At 43.1% G+C, this 27,002-nt stretch overlaps 1 protein-coding gene across 4 annotated transcripts in view; it reads right to left on the reverse strand.

The window, feature by feature from the left end:
- LOC132394244 (tetratricopeptide repeat protein 39B) overlaps nt 1-27,002 on the reverse strand; it is a 411,030-nt gene that overhangs the window by 120,467 nt on the left and 263,561 nt on the right. For all 4 annotated transcript variants that reach the window (XM_059970126.1, XM_059970127.1, XM_059970128.1 and 1 more), the window contains one exon: nt 8,553-8,644. In XM_059970126.1, coding sequence (XP_059826109.1) covers nt 8,553-8,644 — 92 coding nt within the window. The remainder of the gene's footprint in view (nt 1-8,552; nt 8,645-27,002) is intronic.

Genomic DNA, 27,002 nt, shown 5'->3' on the forward strand with positions numbered 1-27,002 from the left:
ACAGCCTAATCTCCACCCAGCATTGACCATTTACACCAAAGTCAGCCTAATCTCCACCCAGCATCGGCCATTTACACCAAAGTCAGCCTAATCTCCACCTGGCATCAGCCACTCACACTAAAGTCAGCCGAATGTCCACTTAGCATCGGCCACTCACACTAAAGTCAGCCTAATCTCCACCCAGCATCGTCCACTTACAGTAAAGTCAGCCGAATCTCCAAACACCATCGGCCACTCACACTAAAGTCAGCCAAATCTCCACCCGGCATCGGCCACTGATACTAAAGTCAGCCTAATCTCCACCCAGCATTGGCCACTCACACTAAAGTCAGCCTAATCTCCTCCCGGCATCGGCCACTGATACTAAAGTCAGCCTAATCTCCACCCAGCATTGGCCACTCACACTAAAGTCAGCCTAATCTCCAAACAGCATCGTCCACTTACAGTAAAGTCAGCCGAATCTCCAAACACCATCGGCCACTCACACTAAAGTCAGCCAAATCTCCACCCGGCATCGGCCACTGATACTAAAGTCAGCCCGAACTGAAAAATTGATACTTGTTTCACAGTTATACACCATCTGTTTTGTTGTGTTTTCTTAAGTCCATGGTATCCATTGCCTTGCTAAGACTGTGAGACGTCAAAATATGGGAGCAGTACAGGCTATTTGTCCCATTGTGTCTGCTCCAGCATTTCATCATGGCTAATCCAATTTTTCTTTCAGCCACATCTACTGCCTTCTCCCCATATCACTTTGTGCCCTAACCAGTCAAGACTGTATCAACCTCTGCCTTAAATATACATAAAGACTTGGTCTCCACAGTGTGAGTGGTAAAGAATTCTACAAATTCACCACTCTCTGGCTAAAGAAATTACAGTTGGCCCTCCTTATCCGCAGGTTCCATAAGTGGGGATACAACCACCTGTGGATTGCGAAAACCCAGGAGTTCTCTCTCCAGCACTGGTTGTTTGACATGTACAGACTTTTTTTCTTGTCATTATTCCCTAAACAATACCGTATAACAACTACTTACATAACATTTACATTGTATTAGGTATTATAAGTAATCTAGAGATGATTTAAAGTGTATAGGATAGGTTACCATGGATCAAGATCGAAAAAAAATGGAAGTTCTCTTACTAAGTAAGTTGAAACAGGTACATCCGATATTATTTAGCGTCAGTCAAACGTTTGTCTTAGTATATAATATATATTTTACCTTCCTATGCATATAAAACACTTAAGAAATGTATGTACTTCAATAATTAAACTACTGTGTTGCTTAGTAATAATAGTAGCTTTCATCGGGTCAGGGCCTTCCACATGCTCCACTATTCTCACTTTATCCTTTAAAATTGTTCCAATCGTTGACTGACTGTAGCCTAATGCTTTTCCAATGACCGATGGCGTTTCGATCACTTTATTATTTCCACTTTATTTTCAATCATGATCGTTTTCCGTCAACGAAGAAACACTGCGGGTTCAGAGCTCCGCCGGGTCCTCAAGTCCACCGCACCGAGACAGGTTAAATAAGGGACTTGAGCATCCGCGATTTTTGGTATCCGGGGGGGGTATCCAGGAACCAATCCCCCGCGGATAAAGTGGGCCAACTGCACTCGTCATCTATGTTCTCACAGGACACCCCTTTATTCTAAGGCTGTGTCCTCTGATCTTAGACACTCCCATCATAGAAGACATCCTCTCCATATCCACTCTATCAAGGCCTTTCACCATTCAATAGGTTTCACTGAGGCTACCCTTCTTTCTTCTGAATTGCAGTGAATATAACTCCAGAGTCATCAGACACTCTTCAAGCCATCCAATTCCACAATCATCTTCATGAACCTCCTTTGAACCCTCTCCAGTTTCAGCACATCCTTTCTGAGATAATGGGCTCAAAACTTCACAATACTCCAAGTGAGGCCTCACCAGACCTTTATAACATTACATCCTTTCTTTATATTCTAGTCCTCTTGAAATGAATGCTAACATTGCATTTGCCTTCCTTACCTGCAAATTAATTTTTAGAGAATCCTGCACAAGGACTTGCAAGACCATATGCACCTCAGTATTTTGTATTTTCTCTCCTTTCATTTCATTTCTTCTACCAAAGTGCATGACCATGTCCTGCCACTGCATTCCATCTTTCACTTCTTTATCCATTTTCATAATCTGTCTGTCCTTTTTGTAGCCCCTCTATTTCCTCAAAACTACTTATTGTCTGCAAACTTTGCAACCAAGCCATCAATTCGATCATCCAAATCATTGACATATAATATAAAAAGAATTGGTCCCAACAGACCCCTGTGGAACACAACTAGTCAAAGGCAGCCAAACAGAAAACACTCTCATTATTCCCACTTTGTCTTCTGCCAGTCAACCAGTGCTTTATCCATGCTAGAACCTTTCCTGTAATACCATGGGCTCGTAGCTTGTTAAGCAAACCTCATGTGGGGCACCTTGTCAAAGGCCTTCTGAAAATCCAAGTACATGTCAACTGATTCTCCTTTGTCTATCCTGCTTGTTATTTCTTCAAAGAATTCCAACAGATTTACTGGGCAAGATTTTCCCTTGAAGAAACCAAGCTAATTACAACCTAATTTATCATGTGCCTCAAAGTACCCTGAGACTTCATTCTCAATAATCGACTTCAACATCTTCCCAACCACTGAGGTCAGACTAACTGACCTATAGTTTCCTTTCTTCTGCCTCTCTCCCTTCTTGAAGAGTGGATTGACATTTGCAATTTGTTTAGTCTCCTGGAACCATTCCAGAAACAAGTGATTCTCAAAAGATCATTACTAGTGCCTCCACAATCTCTTCAGCCACCTCTCAGAAATCTGGGGTGTATTCCATCTGGTCCAGGTGAATTATCTACCTTCAGACCTTTCAGTTTCCTAAGAATCTTCTCTCTAGTTATGGTAACTTCACACACTTCATTCCCCTGACAGCTGGAACTTCCACTATATTGTTAGTGTATTCCACAGTGAAGACTGATGCAAAATACTTATTATTTCGTTGTACCCCATTACTACTTCTCCAGCATTGTTTTTTACAGTGGCTCAATATCCACTCTCACCTCTCTTTTACGCTACAGGCCAATAAGCTTAGCATCAATTCTAAAGAATTTTTTGAAAGAAAGGGCCAGATTTACTGTATGTTCACTTGACAAGGCAGAATTTGGAGGAGTTGATATTTTTTGTGCAGAGGAAGTCTCATTTTTGAGGAGGTGACAAAACTTATTAAGACGAAGTAGTAGACATGGTATATATTCACAGAATAGTACAGCACATTACAGGCCCTTTGGCCCACAATGTTGTGCTGACCCTCAAACCCTGCCTCCCATATAACCCCCCACCTTAAATTCCTCCATATACAGTCTAGTAGCCTCTTAAAACTTCACTAGTGTATCTGCCTCCAACACTGACTCAGGCAGTGCATTCCATGCACTAACCACTCTCTAAGTAAAAAAAACCTTCCTCTAATATCTCCCTTGAACTTCCCTCCCCTTACCTTAAAACCAGGTCCTCTCATACTGAGCAGTGGTGCCCTGGGGAAGAGGTGCTGGCTGTCCACTCTATCTATTCCTCTTAATATCTTGTACACCTCTATCATGTCTCCTCTCATCCTCCTTCTCGCCAAAGAGTAAGGCCCTAGCTCCTTTAATCTCTGATCATAATCCATACTCTCTATAACCAGGCAGCATCCTGGTAAATCTCCTCTGTACCCTTTCCAATGTTTCCACATCCTTCCTATAGTGAGGCGAGCAGAACTGGACACAATACTCCAAGTGTAGCCTAACCAGAATTTTATAGAGCTGCATCATTACATCGCGACTCTTAAACTCTATCCCAACTTATGAAAGCTAACACCCCATAAGCTTTCTTAATTACCCTATCTACCTGTGAGGCAACTTTCAGGAATCTTGGACATGTACCCCCAGATCCCTCTGCTCCTCCACACTACCAAGTATTCTGCTGCCATTTACTTTGTACTCTGCCTTGGAGTTTATCCTTTCAAAGTGTCCCACCTCACACTTCTCCGGGTTGAACTCCATCTGCCACTTCTGCATCCTATCAATGTCTCTCTGCAACCTTCGACAATCCTCTACACTATCTACAAAACCACCAACCTTTGGGTCATCTGCAAACTTGCCAACCCACCCTTCTACCCCCACATCCAGGTCGTTAATAAAAATCACAAAAAGTAGAGGTCCCAGAACAGATCCTTGTGGGACACCACTAGTCACAACCTTCCAATCTGAATGTACTCCCTCCACCATGCCCCTCTGCCTTCTGCAGGCAAGCCAATTCTGAATCCACCTGGCCAAACTTCCCTGGATCCCATGACTTCTGACTTTCTGATTAAGCCTACGGTGTGGAACCTTGTCAAATGCCTTACTAAAATCCATGTAGATCACACCCACTGCACTACCCTCATCTATATGCCTGGTCACCTCCTCAAAGAACTCTATCAGGCTTGTTAGACATGATCTGCCCTTCACAAAGCCATGCTGACTGTCCTTGATCAAACCCCGATTCTCTAAATGCCCATAGATCCTATCTCTAAGAATCTTTTCCAACAGCTTTCCCACCACAGACGTAAGGCTCACTCGTCTATAATTACCTTTTATAATTTACCTTTTTATAATATCCCTACTACCTTTTTTAAAAAGGGGACAACATTCATCTCCCTCCAATCCTCTGGTACCATTCCCTTGGACAACGAAGACATAAAGATCCTAGACAGAGACTCAGCAATATCTTCCTTCGCCTCGTGGAGCAGCCTGGGGAATATTCCGTCAGGCCCTGGGGACTTATCTGTCCTAATGTATTTTAATAACTCCAACACCTCCTCTCTTTTAATAACAGCATGCTCCAGAACATCAACCTCACTCATATTGTCCTCACCGTCATCAAGTTCCTTCTCATTGGTGAATACCGAAGAGAAGTATTCATTGAGGACCACGCTCACTTCCACAGCCTCCAGGTACAACTTCCCACCTTTATCTCTAATCGGTTCTACCTTCACTCCTGTCATCCTTTTGTTCTTCACATAATTGAAGAATGCTTTGGGATTTACCCTTACCCTACTCGCCAAGGCTTTCTCATGCCCCCTTCTTGCTCTTCTCAGCCCCTTCTTAAGTTCCTTTCTTGCTACCCTATATTCCTCAATAGACACATCTGATCCTTGCTTCCTAAACCTCACGTATGCTGACTTCTTTCACCTGACTAGATTTTCCACTTCACATGGTTCCTTCACTCTACCACTTTATCTTCCTCACCAGGACAAATTTATCCCTAACATCCTGCAAGAGATCCTTAAACATTGACCGCATGTCCATAGTACATTTTCCTGCAAAAATATCATCCCAATTCACACCCGCAAGTTCTAGCCTTATAGCCTCATAATTTGTCCTTCCCCAATTAAAAACTTTCCTGTCCTCTCTGATTCTGTTTTTTTCCATGAGAATGCTAAAGGCCAGGGAGCGGTGATCACTGTCCCCCAGATGTTCACCCACTGAGAGATCTGTGACCTGACCCAGTTCGTTACCTAATACTAGATCTAGTATGGCATTCCCCCTCGACGGCTTGTCAACATACTGTGACAAGAATCCGTCCTGGAAACACTTAAACTCTGCCCCGTCTAAACCATTGGAACTAATCAGGTGCCAATCAATAGTTAAAGTCACCCATGATAACAACCCTATTATTTTTGCACCTTTCCAAAATCTGCCTCCCAATCTGCTCCTCGGTGTCTCTGCTGCAACCAGGGAGCCTATAGAATACCTCCAGTAGAATATTTCTCCCTTCCTGTTCCTGACTTCTACCCATACTGACTCAAAAGAGGATCCTGATACATTACCCATCTTTCTGTAGCTGTAATAGTATTCCTGACCAGTAATGCCACCCCTCTTCCCCTTTTTCCCCGCCTCTCTATCCCTTTTAAAGCACTGAAATCCAGGAATATTGAGAATCCATTCCTGCCCTGGTACCAGCCAAGTCTCTGTAATGACCACTACATCATAATTCCATGTATGTATCCAAGCTCTCAGTTCATCACCTTTGTTCCTGATGATTCTTGCATTGAACTACACACACTTTAGCTGTTCTACCTTATTACCTTTGCACCTCTTATTCTGCTTCTCTTTCCTCAAAGCCTCTCTATATGTTAGATCTGGCTTTACTCCATGCACTTCTTTCACTGTTCTATTGCTCTGGGTCCCATCCCTCTTGCAAATTAATTTAAACCCTCCCAAACCATGCTAGCAAACCTACCTGTAAGAATATTGCTCCCCCTCGAGTTCAAGTGCAACCCATCCAACCTGTACAGGTCCCACCTTCCCTAGAAGAGATCCCAATGATCCAAAGATCTAAAACCCTGCCCCTTGCACCAACTCCTCAGCCACGCATTCAACTGCCATCTCCTCCAATTCTTACCATCACTATCACGTAGTATTGGCAGCAATCCTGAGAACGCCACCCTTGAGGTCCTGTTCTTCAGCCTTCTGCCTAGTTCTCGAAACTCACACTTCAACACCTGCCTGAAGTCCCTCTTCCTGCCTATGTCATTGGTACCAACATGTATTACGACTTCTGTTTTGCTTTCCCTCTCGTACCAGGATGTCAAGCACCCGGTCAGAGACATCCCGGACCCAGGCACCTGGGAGGCAACAAACCATGCAGGTGTCCTTCTCACGTCCACTAAAGCTCCTGTCTGCTCCCCTGACTATAGACTCTCCAATGACGACAGCTCTCCTCTTCTCCGTCCCACCCTTCTGCACCACAGGGTCAGACTCAGTGACAGAGGCTCTGCCACTGTGGCTCACACCTGGTCGGTCGTCCCCGCCAACAGTATCCAGGACAGTAAACTTTTTATTCAGGGGAATGGTTACAGGGGTGTCTGCCCCACCTGTCTACTCACCTTCGCTTTCCCCCCTCTGACTGTCACCCAACAACCTGTTTCCAGCAGCTTAGGTGTGACTACCTCCCTGTAGCTCTCATCTATGACTGCCTCGTTCTCCCTTATGAGTCGAAGGTCATCCAGCTGCAGCTCCAGATTCCTCACACAGTCTTCCAGATTGCCCAGCCGCAAGCACTTATGGCAGATGTGACTCTGCGGGAGAGGGGAGTTCCCCAAAGACTGCCACATCTCGGAGGAGAGGCACATCACTGTCTCAGGAGGCACTGTAAAGACTAACTGGGAACAAGCTCGTCCTCTGCCTCTTCTCATCAAAGCCTCAAAGCTCCACTCATTTACTGGCCACTTTCCACAGGCCGCTCTAGTTGAGCTACCCCTCTATTTATTTGTTTGAGCTTTTCAAACTGCTTGGTCACCTGACCTCGATTGCCCAATCAGCTGCTTTCTGCTGAGTCTGAGCTATTCAAATCTTGAATGTCTAATCAACGGCTTTCTGATGAGCTATTCAAATCTTGATTGACTTGATTGCACAGTCCAACTGCCAAAATTGCCAGAACCTCTCAAGTCAAAACCTCAAAGCTCCACTCATTCACTGGCCGCTTTCCACATATTCCCGGTATATACTTCCAGTTAAGGAGGTACTATCAAATGGATGTTGTATATTTTAACTTTGACAAGGTGCCACACTTGAGGCTGCTTACCAAGTTAAAAGCCCGTGTCATTACAAGAAAGTTACTGGCGTGGTTAGAATACTTGCTGATTGGTAGGAGGCAGTGTGAAGGAATAAAAGGATTCTTTTCTGGTTGGCTGCCAGTGACTAGTGGTGTTCCACAGAGTGTTGGGACCACTTCTTTTTATGCTGAATATGAATTATTTAGATGACGGAATAGAGGGCTTTGTTGCCTAGTTTGCAGACGACACAAAGATTGGTGGAAGGGCAGATAGTGTTGAGTAAGCAGGTAAACTACAGAAGGATTTAGACAAGTTAGGAGAATGGGCAAGAGATTAGTAAATGAAATACAACGTTGGAAAATGCATGGTCATGCGCATTTGTAGTAGAAAGAAATCTGTAGACTATTTTCTAAACAGGGAGAAAATTCAAAAATCTGAGATACAAAGGGACTTGTGCAGAACAGCCTAAAGGTTAACTTGCAGGTAGAGTCGGTGGTGAGGAAGGCAAATGCAATGTTACCATTCTTTTCAAGAGATCTGGAATACGAGAGCAGGGACGCTGGGGCTTTATAAGGCACTGGTGAGGCCTCATCCCAAATACTGTAAACAGTTTTGGGCTGCTCATCTAAGAAAAGATGCGTGTGGCATTGGAGAGGGCAGAGGAGGTTCACAATGATAATTCTGGGAATGAAAGAGTTATCGTGCAAGGAACGATTGATAGCTCTGGGTCTGTACTCGCTGGAATTTAGAAGGATGAGGGTGTACTCAGCACTGTATCACTAAATAATTTAATTCTATTTCTCTTTTCATTGATACTGCCTGAGTTTTCTGCACTTTGTTTTTATTTCAGAACTCCAGCATCAACACAGTTTTTTTATGATTTCCATCAACCACTTCTCTTAACAAGTTCCAGTGTGGAAAAACATCTAATCCCATCTGAGGTCACACCATCACTCACCTGAAGAGTTCTTCCACATTCTCATTCAGTTTTTTAACTTCCTCCTCAGGCAGCATGCTGAGAATTGAAGCCTTCTGAAATGTATAGATTGCCTGTATGAACAGCAGAAATCTCATGTTAAAACTGTCCAGTTTCAGCACACAATAAAATCATTCCCTCATCATACTGACAGGCATCTATCTGCTTACTTCTCCTATAGGCGAGTTTAGAATGTCTCTTGGTCTTACACTCACAAAAGCTCGCAGTTTTCTTATTACATTCTATTGACTAAAGGAAAGAAAACAATTATAATCATAAACGTATGTTTTGGAGAAGTACTCTTTGAAATGCTGGGTAGCCTGTAACCTGATGGCATGAACATTGATTTCTCCAACTTCTGGTAACATACCTCCCTTCACCATTCCATATCTCCTTTTCCCGCTCTCACCTTATCTACTTGCCCACCCATCATCTCCCTCTGGTGCTTCTCCCCTATTTTCTTTCTTCCACGGCCTTCTGTCCTCTTCTATCAGATTTCCCCTTCTCCAGCCCCCTGTATCTCTTTCACCAATCAACTCCCCAGCTCTTTACTTCATCTCTCCCCATTCAGGTTTCACCTATCACCTTGTGTTTCTCTCTTCCCTTCCTCCAACCTTTTAAATCTACTCAGCTTTTTTTCTTCAGTCTTGCTGAACGGGTTTGGCCCAAAATGTTAATTGTCCTTTTCTCCATAGACTCTGCCTGACCTGCTGAGTTCCTCCAGCATTTTGTGTGTTGCTCGGATTTCTAGCATCTGCAGATTTTCTCATGTTTAACAGCAGATGCTATCTCATTGCCTCTTCACTCAACCCTGGAACATCTAGATACATTAGGATGCACTTCATAGACATAGGCTTGGCATTCAATATTATCATTCTGTCAAAATAATGAATAAGCTTCAGGACCTAAGCCTCATTACCTCCTGTGCAATTAAATCCTTTATTTCCTCATGTGCAGACCCCAGTCAGTTTCGATTGGCAACATCTCCTCCACAATCTCCATTGACACAGATGCACCACAAGGCTGTGTGCTCAGCCCCCTGCTCTACTCATTTTATACTTCTGACTGTGAGGGTAAGCACAACTCCAATGCCATGTTTAAGTTTGCTGATGACACCACTTTTGTTGATCAAATCAGCAAACAGGAGGGAGATTGAAAATCTGGCTGAGTGGTGCTACACCAACCTCTCACTCAAGGTTAGCAAGTCATTGAACTGTTCCCACACCCTGTAGGTTCACTTTCAAGGACTGTTCATCCCATATTCTCAATATTAATTGCTTATATATTTATTTATTATTATTATACTTTTATTTTTTTCTCAGCTCAAGCTAGTAAAACCTGAGGTGCAGACATAGCCAAGCACATTCATTTGTCAATTGCTAGGAACTTTCAGACTATTCTAGTGGTGCTTAGTATTGTGGATTTCTGGAGATATACATAATATTTCTGTGTTGCCCTAATTCTTTAATGCTATTGTGTAGTGACTTTGGAATGATACCAGTTGTAGATATTACTATCAGGACAATGTATACCTTGTTCATATTCCAAGGTCTTTTAATTTCCTCATATTTCAACATATTTCTGGTGTTTTTCACTTATTGACTCCGGTATGTTATATGTGTTTGGTAAGTAAGTTGTTCTTGCTCGTTTATCCTGTAGTATTATATCTGGGCAGTTATTATGGATTGTCCTTTCTATAATAATAGATCAGTCATAATATACTTTGTAGGTCTCTGACTCCAAAACTGGATCAGGCTTCTTATACGAGTTTGTATTTTAAAGTAAGATCTTGGTGAATGACATTTGTCAATTATGTTTGTGCCTGTGTAAATAATCAGATTGAGTTAAACCACTACAGGATCCTGTAATGTGTTGGAGTGTTTCTAGTTTTCTACATTTATCATCTAGAATTTGTTGGTCTTTTAATATGCATTTTTGATAATTTTTTGTTTGTTAACCACCTGGTCCTGTATTGCCACAAGGAACACCTCTGTTTCTGGGATGAGGTCTTGAACTCTGAGCCAGGCGTTCAACATTTCCTTGTCAATGTCTAGCCTGCTCAGATCATAGGGATATCTTCCATGGACAGTCATGCTCTTCCATTGGCTAACTTAATCTTCTGTAGTGAAAATTTCTGCGTTTTTCGGGGTTGTGCTTTCATTTAAGTTTAGTGTACACTTCTTAACAGAACTGCATATGCTCACCTGAAGTGCTGAATCCTGTTGTAATTGATGAAAGTATATCCTTGGAAGTCTTATCTGACTGTTGTGGAAAATTTTAATTTTTGATGTTTTAATGTCCTTCCTCCTTCTGTCTTAGGTAGTGTCAATCAACGTGCATTTGAATGTACATAGTGTTTTCAGTTCATACTTTTCTTTGAAATTTTTCCAGATTGGTGTCCGACCAAGATATTATACCAACATAATACTTTAATATGAGAATAAAAAGTGTTGATTGCCTTTGTGATATTTTTACCATTGAGCTCTATTTGACTGATTTTCTTAAGCTTATAAGTAAATTCTGGCAAAAGTTTTCCCTTTATCACACTATGATCTATTTTCTTTCTTTGTTGAAATCTCAGATACGTATATGTTTCATATTCATCTGTTATATCCTGCTGCTCTGTTTTGCATTCTATTAGTTCTATTGCACCTTCCTTTATGTTTAATGTTCTTCACTTATCTGGTCCAAAGTTCATGCTTATATCTTTCAAAAATAGTTGTACTATTTGAATTAATTGTTTTACCTTTACTGATGAAGGACCATATGATTTCACATCATCCACAGATAGGTGTGGCAAGGTATAATTCATTGTTATTTTCTCAGTTCAAGCTGCAAAATCCTGAGGTATAGACACAGCCAATCATACTCATGCCTCAATTACTACGAACTTTTGATCTATTCTAGTAGAGTTCATTAAGTTTTCTGAAGATTTACATAGATATTGTTGCGTAGCCCTAATTGTTTAATGCTATTGTATAGTGACTTAGGGGTGACACCAGTTGTAGATATTACTATTGGGACAATGTATACCCTGTCTATGTACCAAAGTCTTTCAATTTCCTCTTTTAATTCAGCATATTTCTGGTCATATTTTTCAATTATTGATACCTGTAAGTTATGTGTGTTTGGAATGGCTAAATCTATTGCTTGTTTATCGTATATTGTCATATCCAGATGCTTATCCTATCTGTAAAAACTGGTCGGCCATAATATAAACTATAGTATTCTTACTCTAAAACTGGATCAGGCTTGTATTTATTGTAAGGTGTTATTTCATTAATGAATTTAAATTTTAAAGCAAGATTTTGATGTATGATGTTTGTCATTTGATTGTGCCTCTGTAAGTAACCTGACAGAGTTAAACTGCAACAGGATCCAGTAATGTGTTGGATTGTTTCTGGTTTTCAGAACCATATAACCGTAGAACATTACAGCACAGAAATAGGCCTTTTGGCCCTTCTTGGCTGTGCCGAATCATTTTTCTGCCCAGTCCCACTGACCTGCACCCGGCCCATATTGCTCCATACACCTCTTATCCATGTACCTGTCCAAGTTTCTTAAATGTTAAAAGTCAGCCTGTATTTACCACTTCACCTGGCAGCTCATTCCACACTCCCACCACTCTCTGTGTGAAGAAGCCACCCTGATGTTCCCTTTAAACTTTTCCCCCTTCACCCTTAACCCATGACCTCTGTTTTTTCTCTCCATTAACCTCAGTGGAAAAAGCCTGCTTGCATTCACTCTGTCTATACCCATCATAATTTTATATACCTCCATCAAGTCTCCCCTCATTCTTCTATGCTCCAGGGAATAAAGTCCTAACTTATTCAACCTTTCTCTGTAACTCAGTTTCTCAAGTCTCGGCAACGTCCTTGTAAACCTTCTCTGCACTCATTATTGCATGCAGCATCTATAGGGAGAAGCACTGTCGACGTTTCGGGTCGAGACCCTTCATCAGGCCTAACTGAAAGGAAAGATACTAAGAGATTTGAAAGTAGGAGGGGGAGGGAAAAATGTGAAATGATAGGAGAAGACCGGAGGGGGTGGGAAGAAGCTAAGAGCTGGAAAGGTGTTTGGCAAAAGTGATACAGAGCTGGAGAAGGGAAAAGATCATGGGATGGGAGGCCTAGGGAAAAAGAGAGGGGGAGGGGAGCACCAGAAGGAGATGGAGAACAGGCAGAGTGATGGGCAGAGAGAGAGAAAAAAACCAACAACTAAATATGTCGGGGATGGGGTAAGAAGGGGAGAAGGGGCATTAACGGAAGTTAGAGAGGTCAATGTTCATGCCATCAGGTTGGAGGCTACCCAGCCGGTATATAAGGTGTTGTTCCTCCAACCTGAGTGTGGCTTCATCTTGACAGTCGAGGAGGCCATGGATAGACATATCTCCTCCCCTTCTTACCCCATCCACGACATATTTAGTTGTTTGTTTTTTTCTCTCTCTCTGCCCATCACTCTGCCTGTTCTCCATCTCCCTCTTGTGCTCCCATCTCCATTTTGTGTGTGTTGTTCCTTATCCTTATTCAGTTTGCCTTTAATCTGAAAGGAACAGACAAACTCTGCACTCTCAAAATTTCTCCTTTGAAGGCCTCCCATTTACCAACAACATCCTTGCCATAGAACAACCTGTCCCAATCCATGCTTTTTAGATCCTTTCTAATTTCTTCAAAATTGGCCTTTTTCCAGTTTAGAACCTCAACCCAAGGACCAGATCTAGCTTTATCCATGATCAATTTGAAACTAATGGTGTTATGATCACTGGAACCAAAGTGTTCCCCTGCACACAGTTCTGTCACCTGTCCTAACTCGTTTCCTAATAGGAGATCTAATATTGCATCCTTTCTAGTCGGTACCTCTATATATTGATTTAGAAAACTTTCCTGAACACATTTTACAAACTCTAACCCATCTAGACCTTTAACAGTAAGGGAGTCCCAATCAATACATGGAAAATTAAAATCCCCTACTATCACAACTTTGTTTCTTGCAGTTCTCTGCTATCTCTCTGCAGATTTGCTCTTCCAATTCTTGCTGACTATTGGTGGTCTAAATACAGCCCCATTAATGTGGTCATACCTTTCCTGTTTCTCAGCTCCACCCGTATGTCCTCTAATCTGTCCTGCCTGAGCACTGCTGTAACATTTTCCCTGAATAGCAATGCCACCACCACCCCCCCCACCCTTCATCCCTCTGCCCCAACACGTCTGAAACATTGGAACCCCAGAACATTAAGCTGCCAGTCCTGCCCCTCCTGTAGCCAAGATTCACTAATGGCTACAATGTCATAACTCCATGTGTCAATCCACACCCTCAGCTCAACAGCCTTCCCCACAATACTCCTTGCATTGAAATAGACACACCTCAGAAGATTATTACCACCACACACAACCCTTCTGTTTGTGAGCAACCCTTTTATTTCTCAGCATTTTCTACGTTTATCATCTTGAATTTGTTGGTCTTTTATTATGTATTTTTCATATTTTTTGTGTTAACCACCTGGTCCTGTATTGCCACAAAGTATCCTTCTGTTTCTGGGAAGAGGTTTCCAACTCTGAGCCAGGCATTTGATGCTTCCTTGCCAACATCTAGTCTGCTCAGATCATGGGGATGTCTTCCATGGAGGGGCATGCTCTTCCACTGGAAAACATTTTCTTCAGAAGCGACAATGTCTTCATTTTTCTGGGTTGTGGCTTTCATTTAAGTTTGGTGGTGTGTACTTCTTATCAGAATTGTATATACTCATCTGGAGTGCTGAATCCTGTTTTCGTTGATGAAAATATGTCCTTAGAAGTTTTATTTGACCGTTTGTGTAGATTTTTAATGTTTGTTATTACTCTTCCTCCTTCTGTCCTCAGTAGTGTTAATCTAAGTGTATTCAAGTGTACATAATGTTTTCAGCAATTTTCCATTTCAGTTCTTTTATTTCCTTATAAATTTTCCAGATTGGTTTTGGACCAAGATATTATGCCAAAAGAACACATTAATATAGGTATAGTGACAGTGTTTACTGCCTTTGTTATATTTTTGCTATTGAATTCTGGCAGATTTTCTTAAGCCTTGAAGTAAATTCTGTCAAAAGATTTCCCTTTATCATACTATGATCTATTTTCTTTACTTGTTGATATCCCAGATACATACGTTTCATATTCATCCATTAGTTGTATCATATCCTGCTGCTCTGTCTTGTATTCTGTTAACTCTGTTACTCCTTTCTTTATGTTCAATGTTCTGCATTAATCTAGTCCAAAGTTCATGTTTATATATTTTGGAAATAGTTATACTATTTGAATTAATTGGTTTAACTGATGAAGAAGTGCATACTTTCAAATCATCCATGTTTAGAAAATGTGTTAAGGTTGTTTCTGATTTGAGACCCAATTTTCATCCAATTCAGTAAGTTAGAGAATAGATTGAATGATGTCCAACTATTCTTGTCCTGCTTGCCTGATATAGACCCATGTTCCATGACTCCTTTCCTTTCCAAGCACCTGTCCAAATGCTTTTGCAATGTCATTGTATTTGCCTCTGGGAGCTCATTTCATACAACTTTTCACACATCTTGTGGGAACCTTGCACTCAGGGCTCCTTTCAATTTCCCCCTACTCACATTCAACCTATGTCCCTTACCCCCACTCCTTAGAAAAAAGACTCTAACCACCTTACCTATGCCATTTATTGCTTCATAAGCCACTATAGAACCATCCCTCCTACATTGCACTGAGAGTAAAACCAGACTTTTCCAACTCTCCGTATAAGTGAAACTCTTGCTCTCAGCAACACCATGTTGAATCACTTCTGCACTCTTTCTTATGCCACCACATTGTTTATGTGGTGCAGTAATCAAAACTGTATTCCCAGTGTGGACTGATCAAAACTGTATTCCAATAGTGGTCTCATCAGTGCTTTGCAGAATTACACCATAACATCCAAACTTTTATACACAATGTCTCAACCTACACACGGAATACCTTTGCCTATATCCCATTCACTTCCGTTGTCACTTCCAGGGAGCTATCAATATACAACTCAAAGGACATCAACATTCCAGATGCTCTGAGCATTTACTGCATTACCCTGCCAGCCTTTGACATTGTAAAGTCAATAATCTCACATTCACAATTAAATTCTTTCTGCCGTTGTTCCACAAAACTTTCCAGCTGATTTATATCTTTCTGCTTTGTTTCACAACACTCAACATTATCTACCACTCCACCAATTTTACTGTTGCCACAACCTCACTAATTAGTCCACCTACATTCTCATCCAAGTCATTCACATATATGATAAGCAATAAAGGTCCTAGTACCTTGATATAAACCACCGGTTACAGGCTTCCAGTCACAAGGACACCACTTAACTACAACCCTCTACCTCCAATTGTCAAGCCACTTTGGAATCAGTTTCCAAACACACCTTGAATTCCATGTGTCCCTTCTATATTGAACACTACCAAAGTGCATATATTCAAGATTCAGGTACATTTATTATCAAAGAATGTATAAATTAAACAACCTTGATATTTGTCTGCTTACCAAAATATCCCAATTTAAAGGAAAAAAATAAAAGACTAACCCTCGAAGTGCAGGGGAAAAATTACTAATCATGCAAACAATTGAAGCGAACAAACAGCTTTCCAAACCAAAAATGAGTTCTCCGATCTGACCCCTGAAGTAGGCCCAAAGCCTCGCTTAGCAATTCATTATACTAGCGTACACAGAGCACAGCAACCAGAGAGGTCTTCATAGTCTCAGTGCCATACAGATGACCATCGCAGAGAATGTGAAATCGGCTCTCGTCCTAACCAGCACCCTGTCTTTTCGGTCTATCTGGGCTGGTGTTTCAATTGGCCCAACGACAGAACATCAAAAGGCTCTACGCCTTGGAGAGAGGGGTGACAACTGCAGAGAGCGAATGAAATCAGCTCTCACCTCCAATCTGAGCAGGCGTTTAGACAGTGTATCATACCTCGCATGAGGATCCAGGAACAGAGCCTAGACCATGCCACCCAGTGCCTCGATTGGAGCCCAGATTCAGTCGCCCAGCCCAAAGCCACTCTCAAGCTCTTCAGATCAACTTGGCGCCCAGACAATCCAATCTCACACCCAAGACAGTTGAACAGGCATTGAAATTACACTGCCAGAGTCCCAACTTCTCATTTCAATGCCCAGAGTGATCCAATCTTGCACCTAAGCCAGTTGAACAAGCATCAAAACTTCTCTGCCAGAGTGCCAACTTCTCCTGTTGGTGCCCAAAGTGATCCAACCTCACACTTGAGCGAACTGGAAAGGCATTAGAACTCCATCGGTGACGATTCTGCAACACTCCATCTCAGCTCATTGTCCAAACTCACCTCTTCAATGTTTAAGGTGATAATTTAACACAATGTACCACAGGAAAGGTATTTTTCGACTATTAGACCATAACATATAGGAGTAGAATTAGGCCATTTCTCCCATCGAGTCTGTTCCGCCAATCAATCATGGTTGATCCTTTCTCCCCCTCCTCAGCCCCACTCTCCCTGTCGTCTTCTCCCCATAACCTATGATGTCATGTCCAATTAAGAACCTATCAAGCTCTGTTTTAAATGCCCCCAATGACCTGGCCTCCACAGCTGCTTGTGGTAACATACTCAAAATTCACCATCATCTGGTTATTGAACTTCCTCCGCATTTCTGTTTGAAATGGACACCCTTCTATACTGAAGCTGTGCCCTCCTGTCTTTGACTCCTCTACCATGGGAAAAATCCTTTCTGCATCTACTCCATCTGGGCCTTTCAACATTTGAAAGATTTCAATGAGATTCCCTCCCACCCCATCCTTCTGAATCTCAGCAAGTACAGACCGAAAGCTATCAAACATTCCTGTATGATAACTCTTTCATTCCTGGAATCATCCTTGTGAACTTCCTCTGAGCTCTCTCCAATGCCAGTATATATTTTCTTTCATGAGGACCCCAAAAATGTTCAGAATACTCAAGGTGAGGCCTCACCAGTGCTTTATAAAGCTTCAGCATCATATCCCTGCTCTTGTATTCTACACCTCTTGAAATGAATGCTAACATGGTGTTTACCTTCCTCAACACCGACTCAACCTGCAAGTTAACCTTTAGGGTTCTGCACAAGGAATCCCAAGTACCTTTGCACCTTAGATCATTGAATTTTCCCTCCATTTAGAAAATAGTCTGCACATTTATTTCTGCACGACCAACATTTTCCAACATTGTATTTCATTTGCCACTTTCTTGCCCATTCTCCTAATCTGTCTAAGTCCTTCTGCAGCCTACCTGTTTCCTCAACATTACCTGCCCCTCCACCAATTTTCATGTCATCTGAAAACTTGGCAATAAAGCCATCTATTCCATCATCTAAATCACATATATGGCATAAAAAGTGGTCCCAACACTGACCCCTGTGTAACACCACTACTCACTGGCAGCCAACCAGAAAAGGATCCTTTTATCCCCACTCGCTGCCTCCTACCAATCAGCCAATACACAAACCATGTCAGTAACTTTCCTGTAATACCACGGGCTTTAACTTGGTAAGCAGCTTCATGTGTGGCACCTTGTCAAAGTCTTCTGAAAGTCCAAATATACAACACCCCCTTTATCTATCCTATTTGCAAGCTCCTCAAAGAATTTCAAAAGGTTCGTCAGGCAGGATCTTCCCTTAAGGAAACCTTGCTGACATTGCCCTGTATCACTAAGCACTCCATAACCTTACCCTTAACAATTGACTCCAACATCTTCCCAATCACTGAGGTCAGGCTGACTGGTCTATAACTTCCCTTTTGCTGCCTTCCTCCTTTCTTAAAGAATGGGTGACATTTGCAATTTTCTAGTCCTCTGGCACCATGCAGAGTCCAATGATCTTTGAAAGATCATTTCTTTCATTTCATTTTTCAATCTTTTTTATTGATTTTCAAATAAAGAATACACAAATCAGAAAAAGAATTTAGCAAGTAGATAATATAAAAGACATATAAACAGCAAAAATAAAAACAGTAAGTATATAATGTCAAAATCAAATAGGTAAAATATTACGCTGTTATATATACAATGGTAAAAAAAACTACAACTCCTCATAGCAATCATAAAAAAAGATTGGAAATTTTATTGATAAAGGAAAAAAAACCCACTAACTAAACTGAAACAAAAAAAAGAGAAAGAAAAAAAGGAAAGAAAAATAAAGATTGGGCAGTCTAATTGAGGATAAAATTAGAAAAAAGAGAGAGGGAAAAAACACATCCTTCCAGTAATCTCCAAACCTTCATGGATAAGGATTTTCCCCAAAGAGAATAAAGAAAAATAAATAAATTAAAATAAATCACATTATGTGAAAATATTGAATAAAGGGTTGCCAGATTTGTTCTAAATTAAAGGATGTATCAAATGTCCGGCTTCTAATTTTCTCCAAGCTTAGAAATGACATAATGGAGGAGAGCCAATAGAAAACAGTGGGTGAGTTAGATTCTTTCCAGTGTAGCAAAATAGCTCTTCTAGCCAGTTGCAAAAGCTATCACATGTTGGGCGGAAGCAGACACTTTGCTTGCTTCCTCTGGAATAATCCCAAAGATTGTTGTAAATGGATTAGGTTGAACATCCATATCTATAACTTTAGATAATATTCCAAACACTTCCCTCCAAAAATTATTTAAACTTACATAGGACCAAAACATATGAGTTAGAGTAGCCACTTCTGTGTTACATCTGTCACAAATAGGGCTTACATTAGGAAAAATATGCACCAATTTATCTTTGGACATATGGCCCTGTGTACTACCTTAAACTGAATTTAGATATGGTGTGTGCAGATAGATGAATTATTAACTAAATAATAAATTTTACTTCATTGATTGTCTGAAAGTGAATGCTGAAGTTCTACTTCCCAGGTGCATTGAACCCTATCATTAGGCGACACATGAGCATTCATTAACTGTTTATAAATGATAGCTATTAATCGTTTTTGAAAAGGTTTAAACTGAAAAATAACATAAGCCAAATTTAAAGATCAGGCCGAGGGGTAATTCAGTAAAAAATCACGTAAAAAATTCCTAACCTGTAAATATCTGAAAAAATGCTTACTGGGGATATTGTGGCGACCCATTTCCTGGCACATCCGAACCGGCTCACAATTAGATAGCCTACGGGGGTTTGCGAGCACAGAGCTTTGGAGCCTCTGCGCCACGGGGGGCAGGTTGAGGGAGGCTTAAAAGTGAGGCTGAGGATTTCGAATAAAGTTTTTTCCTTCGACGGCAGTTACCGACTCCGTGTCGTAATTTTAGCGCTGCGTGTAGCACACCGCTACAATTGGTGACCCCGACGGTCCAAAAGATTTTTGGACCAGAAATGACCGACGCCGCCTCTGTTCATGCGGTTTCGTTGAAACTGCCGGGTTTCTGGACACAGCGACCGAACCTATGGTTCCAGCAAGCCGAAGCCCAATTCCACGTTCGCCAGATCACCTCAGAAGACACCCGCTACTACTACGTGGTGAGCTCCCTTGACCAGGACATAGCGGCCCAGGTCGCGGAGTTCATACAGTCGGCCCCGGCAGACGGCAAGTACACGGAATTCAAAGCCCTGCTCCTCAGGACTTTCGGACTCTCACGGCGCGAGCGGGCTGCCCGTTTACTGCACCTGGATGGCTTGGGCGACAGACCTCCATCGGCTTTAATGAATGAGATGTTGTCTCTAGCCGATGGACACACACCCTACCTCATGTTTAAGCAGGCTTTCCTGGAGCAGCTGCCCGAGGACATACGCCTGCTGCTGTCCCGACGCGGATTTCAGCGACCCCCGGAAGGTGGCAGCCCAGGCGGACTTGCTGTGGAACGCCAAAAAGGTGAGCGGGGCGTCCATCGCACAGATCATCAGGCCACGCTCCCAGCAGCAAACCAGTCCAGGCCCGGCCGCAGAGCCCGCTAGCCCCAGAGGCAGAGGTGGAGAACCCAACGAACACTGGTGTTTCTACCACCAGCGGTGGGGCCCAGAAGCCCGCCGTCGTCGCCCGCCCTGCCAGTTCCCGGGAAACGCCAGGGCCAGCCGCCGCTGATGGCTACCATCGGGATAGCCTCCTGTATGTGTGGGATAGAAGGTCGGGACGCCGGTTTTTGGTCGATACTGGGGCCGACATCAGCGTTTTACATCCGACGAGTTACGACACCCGCAGCAGGGCACCGGGTCCCCTCCGAGGGCCGTGAATGGCAGCACAGTAAGGACCTATGGCACCCATCAGGTACAGCTACAGTTAGGCTCCAGCCAGTTCACGTGGGACTTTACACTGGCCGCCGTAGCCCAACCGCTTCTGGGTGCGGATTTTTTGCGAGCTCACAGCCTACTGGTCGACCTGCCCAGGAAGAGACTGGTACACGCCGAGACCTCTCAGACGTTCTCCCTGGGTGCAGCCCAGTTGTCAGCCCCTCACCTCGGCTCCATCACGCTGTCCGACGACTTCACCAGGGTCCTGACGGATTTCCCATCGTTTCTGGCACCGCAGTTCACAGCGGCCATGCCCAGACACGGCGTACAGCACCACATCCCGACCCAGGGACCACCCCTCCACGCCCGCGCTCGGCGGCTCCCCCCGGACAAGCTCCGACTGGCGAAGGAGGAGTTCCAGAGGATGGAGGAATTGGGGATCATCCGGCAGTCCGACAGCCCATGGGCCTCCCCCCTGCACATGGTGCCCAAAGCGACAGGGGGCTGGAGACCATGCGGCGACTACCGCAGGCTGAACGAGGCTACCACACCGGACCGCTATCCTGTGCCACACATTCAGGACTTTGCAGCAAACCTGCACGGCGCACGTATCTTCTCCAAGGTAGACCTCGTCCGAGGGTACCATCAAATCCCGATGCATCCTGACGACGTCCCCAAAACGGCTCTCATCACCTCGTTTGGCCTTTTCGAGTTCCTCCGCATGCCGTTCGGCCTGAAGAGTGCCGCACAGACGTTCCAGCGGTTAATGGACGCAGTGGGACGGGACCTGGACTTCGCGTTCATCTATTTGGACGACATCCTCATAGCCAGCAGCAGTCGTCAGGAGCATCTGTCCCACCTCCGTCAACTCTGCACCCGATTGAGTGAGTACGGTCTTACAATCAACCCCGCCAAATGTCAGTTCGGACTCGATACCTTTGACTTCCTGGGCCACAGGATTACTAAAGACGGGGCAACTCCCCTGCCCGCTAAGGTAGATGCGGTCCGCCACTTCCCCCGACCCACCACGATCAAAGGCCTTCAAGAATTCGTAGGTATGGTCAATTTTTACCACCGCTTCCTCCCTTCAGCTGCCAGGATCATGCGCCCCCTGTTCGCCCTGATGTCGGGTCCGAGCAAGGACAGTACCTGGGACGAGGAGTCCGCTGCCGCTTTCGTTCAAACGAAGGAAGCTTTGACGAACGCCGCAATGCTAGTGCACCCCAGAATGGACGTCCTTACCGCCCTCACAGTGGACGCATCTAACACGGCAGTCGGTGGGGTACTGGAGCAACTCATCGCAGGTCACTGGCAACCCCTGGCGTTTTTCAGCAAACACCTGCGACCACCCGAGCTCAGGTACAGTGCTTTCGACCGGGAACTGTTGGCGCTCTACCTGGCAATCCGGCATTTCAGGTACTTCCTAGAAGGTCGGCCCTTCACCGCGTTCACGGACCACAAACCGCTTACCTTCGCGTTTACGAATGCGTCCGCGTCCGGCCAGCAACGCCACCTGTCCTACATCTCTGAATACACAACGGATGTCCGGCACGTCTCGGGTAAGGACAATGTCGTGGCGGATGCGCTCTCTCGCCCTACTGTTCATGCCCTTTCCCAAGGGGTAGACTTTCAGGCACTGGCAGAGGCGCAGCAGGTGGATGAGGAGATTCCGAGTTACAGAACCGCAGTCTCCGGTTTGCAGCTCCAGGACCTCCCCGTGGGCCCGGGTGAGAGGACCCTACGTCGTCACCGGCCAACCCTGTCCCGTCGTCCCAACAGCCTGGCGGCGCCGTGTTTTCGACTCCATTCATAACTTGGCACATCCCTCCATCTGGACAACTGTCCGGATGGTTTCCAGCAGGTTCGTTTGGCACGGACTCTGCAAACAGGTCAGTGAATGGGCCAAAACGTGCATGCACTGCCAGACGGCCAAGGTGCAGCGGCACACCAAAGCCCCACCGCAGCAGTTCCACCCCACCCATTGGCGTTTCGACCACATTCATGTGGATGTCATGGGCCCCCTGCCAGTGTTGCGTGGAGCACGGCACCTCCTGACTATCGTGGACTGGTTCACAAGATGGTCAGAGGCGGTCCCGCTCACCGACACCACCTCCGAATCTTGTGCCCGAGCCCTGATCACCACCTGGATATCTCGCTTTGGTGTACCGGCCCACATTACCTCCGACAGAGGCACCCAGTTCACCTCCAGCCTGTGGTCAGCTATGGCCAGCCTTTTGGGGACTCAGCTGCACCACACAACTGCCTACCACCCCCAGTCGAACGGGCTAGTGGAGCATTTCCACCGTCACCTGAAGTCGGCCCTCATGGCCCGCCTGCGAGGAGCCAACTGGACGGACGAGCTTCCCTGGGTCCTACTCGGCATCCGCACAGCGCCCAAGGACAACTTGCACGCCTCATCGGCCGAGTTGGTATACGGCGCGCCCCTGGTTGTCCCCGGGGAGTTCCTAACAGCCCCACGGGGGCAAGAGGAAGATCCCGCAGCAGTCCTGGGCAGACTACGCGAGAAGCTCGGTAACCTGGCCCCCATACCCACTTCACAGCATGGGCGGAACCCGACCTGCGTACCCAAAGACCTGCAGAACTGTAAGTTTGTGTTTGTACGAAGGGCGGGCATCGGCCACCGCTGCAGCGGCCATACGAGGGGCCGTTTATGGTGCTCCGGAACAACGGGTCCACGTTCGTGCTGGACGTTGGGGGGAAAGAGTAGGGTTTCACGGTGGACCGACTCAAACCGGCCCATGTGTGCCTGGCGCAACCGGCCGAGTTTCCGGCACCTCGGCGCAGAGGCCGACCTCCCAAGCAGGTTCTGGCCCAGACTGTGGACATTGGGGGGTGTATTGCCGGTTCTGGGGTGGGGGAATTATGTGGCGACCCATTTCCTGGCACATCCGAACCGGCTCACAATTAGATAGCCTACAGGGGTTTGCGAGCACAGAGCTTTGGAGCCTCTGCACCACGGGGGGCAGGTTGAGGGAGGCTTAAAAGTGAGGCTGAGGATTTCCAATAAAGTTTTTTCCTTCGACTGCAGTTACTGACTCCGTGTTCTAATTTTAGCGCTGCGTGTAGCACACCGCTACAATATCATATTTATCCATTAACTGTGAAAAAGACAATAAACAGTCTTGTAAAAACAAATCTAAAAAAGTTTTTATTCCCTTAATTTTCCATATTAAAAAAGCCTTATCCAAAGTTGATGGTTTAAAAAAGAAATTAGAATAAACATTGCTAGAAAGTAGAAAATCATTTAATTCAAAAAATCTACGAAATTGAAACCAAATTTCAATTTGGCACCCAGTACTTTCAAATCTCTTACTATCTTTCCTTTCGGTTAGTCCTGACGAAGGGTCTCGGCCCGAAACGTCGACAGCGCTTCTCCCTATAGATGCTGCCTAGCCTGCTGTGTTCTACCAGCATTTTGTGTGTGTGGTTTGAATTTCCAGTATTTGCAGATTTCCTCGTGTTTGCTTGCCAAATTTTTAAAAGTATGTTTAACAATAGGGTTGACAGCTTGTCTACCTATTCTGGAGAGCAAAAACGGAAGAGGAGCTCCTAATAAAGAAGCTAACGAAAACCCCATTACTGAATTTTCCTCCAGCTGTAACCATGAAGGGCAATCTTGGTTGTCTATATCATAAATCCAAAAAGTAATATAGTGAATATTAATTGCCCAATAATAAAATCTAAAGTTTGGTAAAGCCAGTCCTCCATCTTTTTTTCATTTTTGCAATAAAAGTTTATTCACTCTAGAGCTTTTATTATTCCAAACATAAGTCAAAATCAGAGAATCTATTTTATCAAAAAATGTTTTTGGAACAAAAGAGGGAACTGCTTGAAATATATATATATATATAAATTTCGGTAGAATAACAATTTTTATAGCATTTATTCGACCTATCAATGACATTGACATAGGTGACCATTTAGAAAGCGCCTGTTGAGTATATTCAACTAAAGGGAAGAAATTATACCTATATAGGTCTTTAAAATTTTTAGTAATTTTGATACCAAGGTAAGTAAAATGGTTTTTAGCAATATTAAAAGGTATTTGATTATAATTATCAGAATAATTTTGAATAGGAAATGATTCATTTTTATGTAAATTAAGTTTATATCCAGAAAAAATACCAAATTGCATAAATATAGATAACATAAAAGGAATAGATTTCCTAGGATTTGAAATGTAAACTAATAAATCATCCGCATATAACGAAACCTTATGTAATTTATCCCCTCTCTTAATACCCTGCACAGAATTAGAATTCCTAAGAGCAATAGCAAGTGGTTCTAAAGCCAAATTAAATAATAAAGGACCAAGGGGACAACCCTGACGGGTACCTCTAAATAATCTAAAATAAGGAGACTTTTGATAATTAGTTAGAACTGCAGCTACCCGGGCATGATAAATCAATTTAATCCAGGAAATAAATCCTGGACCAAAATTAAACCTCTTCAAAACCTGAAATAGATAAGGCCACTCCACCCTATCAATGGCTTTCTCTGCATCCAAAGATACAATACATTCAGATTCTTTGGCTGAGGGGGAATAAATGATATTTAATAATCTTCAAATATTAAAATGTGAGTACCTATTTTTTTTATAAATCCTGTTTGATCGTTTGAGATAACATCAGGCAAGATACTCTCAAGCCTATTTGCTAGAATCTTAGAGAGAATTTTAAAATCTACATTCAGTAAAGGAATAGGTCTATAGGATACACATTCCAGTGGGTCTTTTCCTTTTTTTGGAATCAATGAAATTAGTGTCTCATAAAAAGTTTTAGGAAGGTTCCCAGAGGATGTAGAATCGGTAAACGTTTGATGAAAATGTGGTATAAGCATTTCATGAAAAGTCTTGTAAAATTCTACCGTATAACCATCAGGTCCCGGAGCTTTACCTAATTGCATTGAGGATATAGCCTTGGCTATCTCTTCTTGTTTAATAGGTGCATCTAACATATCAACATCTTGAATCGAAATTTGAGGTATGTTTAACCTTTGCAAAAATCTATTCATAGTAATAGTACTATCAGAGAATTCAGATTTATAAAGATTAGAATAAAAGTCCATAAATATCTTATTAATTTCATAAGGATCTAAAGTTTCTGTTCTATCCGGTCGGCAAATTTTTAAAATCTGTCTTCTGACCATCCCAGCCTTTAACTGACCCGCTAAAAGTTTAGCAGATTTTTCTCCATGTATATAAAATAAACTTTTAGATTTAAAAATTTGCTGTTCAATGGGAAAGGTCAGAAGCAAACCATACTGTGATTGAAGTTCGACCCTTTCTTTATATAGGTCCTCAATAGTTTTAACTGAATAAACTTTATCTATCTGTTTAATTTTATTAATAAGCACTGACAATTCCACTTTAGTTTTCTTTCTCAAGGCTGCTGAATATGAGATTATCTGTCCCCTAAGAAAAGATTTCAAGGTGTCCCATATAACCAAATTTGACATTCATTCAGTTGTATTAAATTCAAAAAATATAGAAATTTGCTCCTTAATAAAATTAACAAAAGCTGGATCCTGTAACAATACGGGGTTCAATCTCCACTGTGAGATTTTCAAAAATCTATCCAAAAGCTTAAGGGTTAACTTTAAAGGTGCATGATCTGAAAGCGCACATTCAACAACGGAGTTTAACAGACATGTATCTAAAAAAAGTAATCAATTCGAGAATACTTGTGATGGACGTGTGAGAAAAAAGAGAAATCTTTATCATTGGGGTGTTTATATCTCCAAATATCGACAAGGCCGTATTCTAATAAAAAAGAGTTAATACAAGGTGCCGCTTTATTAGGAAGCGACAGATTGGTTGATGACCTGTCAATCGCCGGATTTAAGCAACAATTAAAGTCACCACCCATGATCAGCTTATATTCATTGAGGTTCAGTAACTCTGAAAAAGTTTCTTAAAAAAATCAGAATTATCTACATTAGGTGCGTAAACACACACCAGAGCTACCTTTTGCTCGCATAATAAACCAGTAACAATTAAATATCTTCCAATCGAATCAGTAGTAGTATTAAAGTGTACAAAAGGTATTTTGGGACTAAGAAATATAGGAACGCCTCTTATTTTACTATCCAACAGCGAGTAAAATAAAGGTCCTTTCCAGAAGCGGAAAAACCTGTTCTAATTTTGTTTTCGCATATGATTTTCTTGCACAAAAATAATATCTGTATTAAGTGTTTTTAATTTCTTAAAA

This window comes from Hypanus sabinus, chromosome 5 (assembly GCF_030144855.1).
Source record: "Hypanus sabinus isolate sHypSab1 chromosome 5, sHypSab1.hap1, whole genome shotgun sequence".
Lineage (NCBI taxonomy): Eukaryota > Metazoa > Chordata > Chondrichthyes > Myliobatiformes > Dasyatidae > Hypanus > Hypanus sabinus.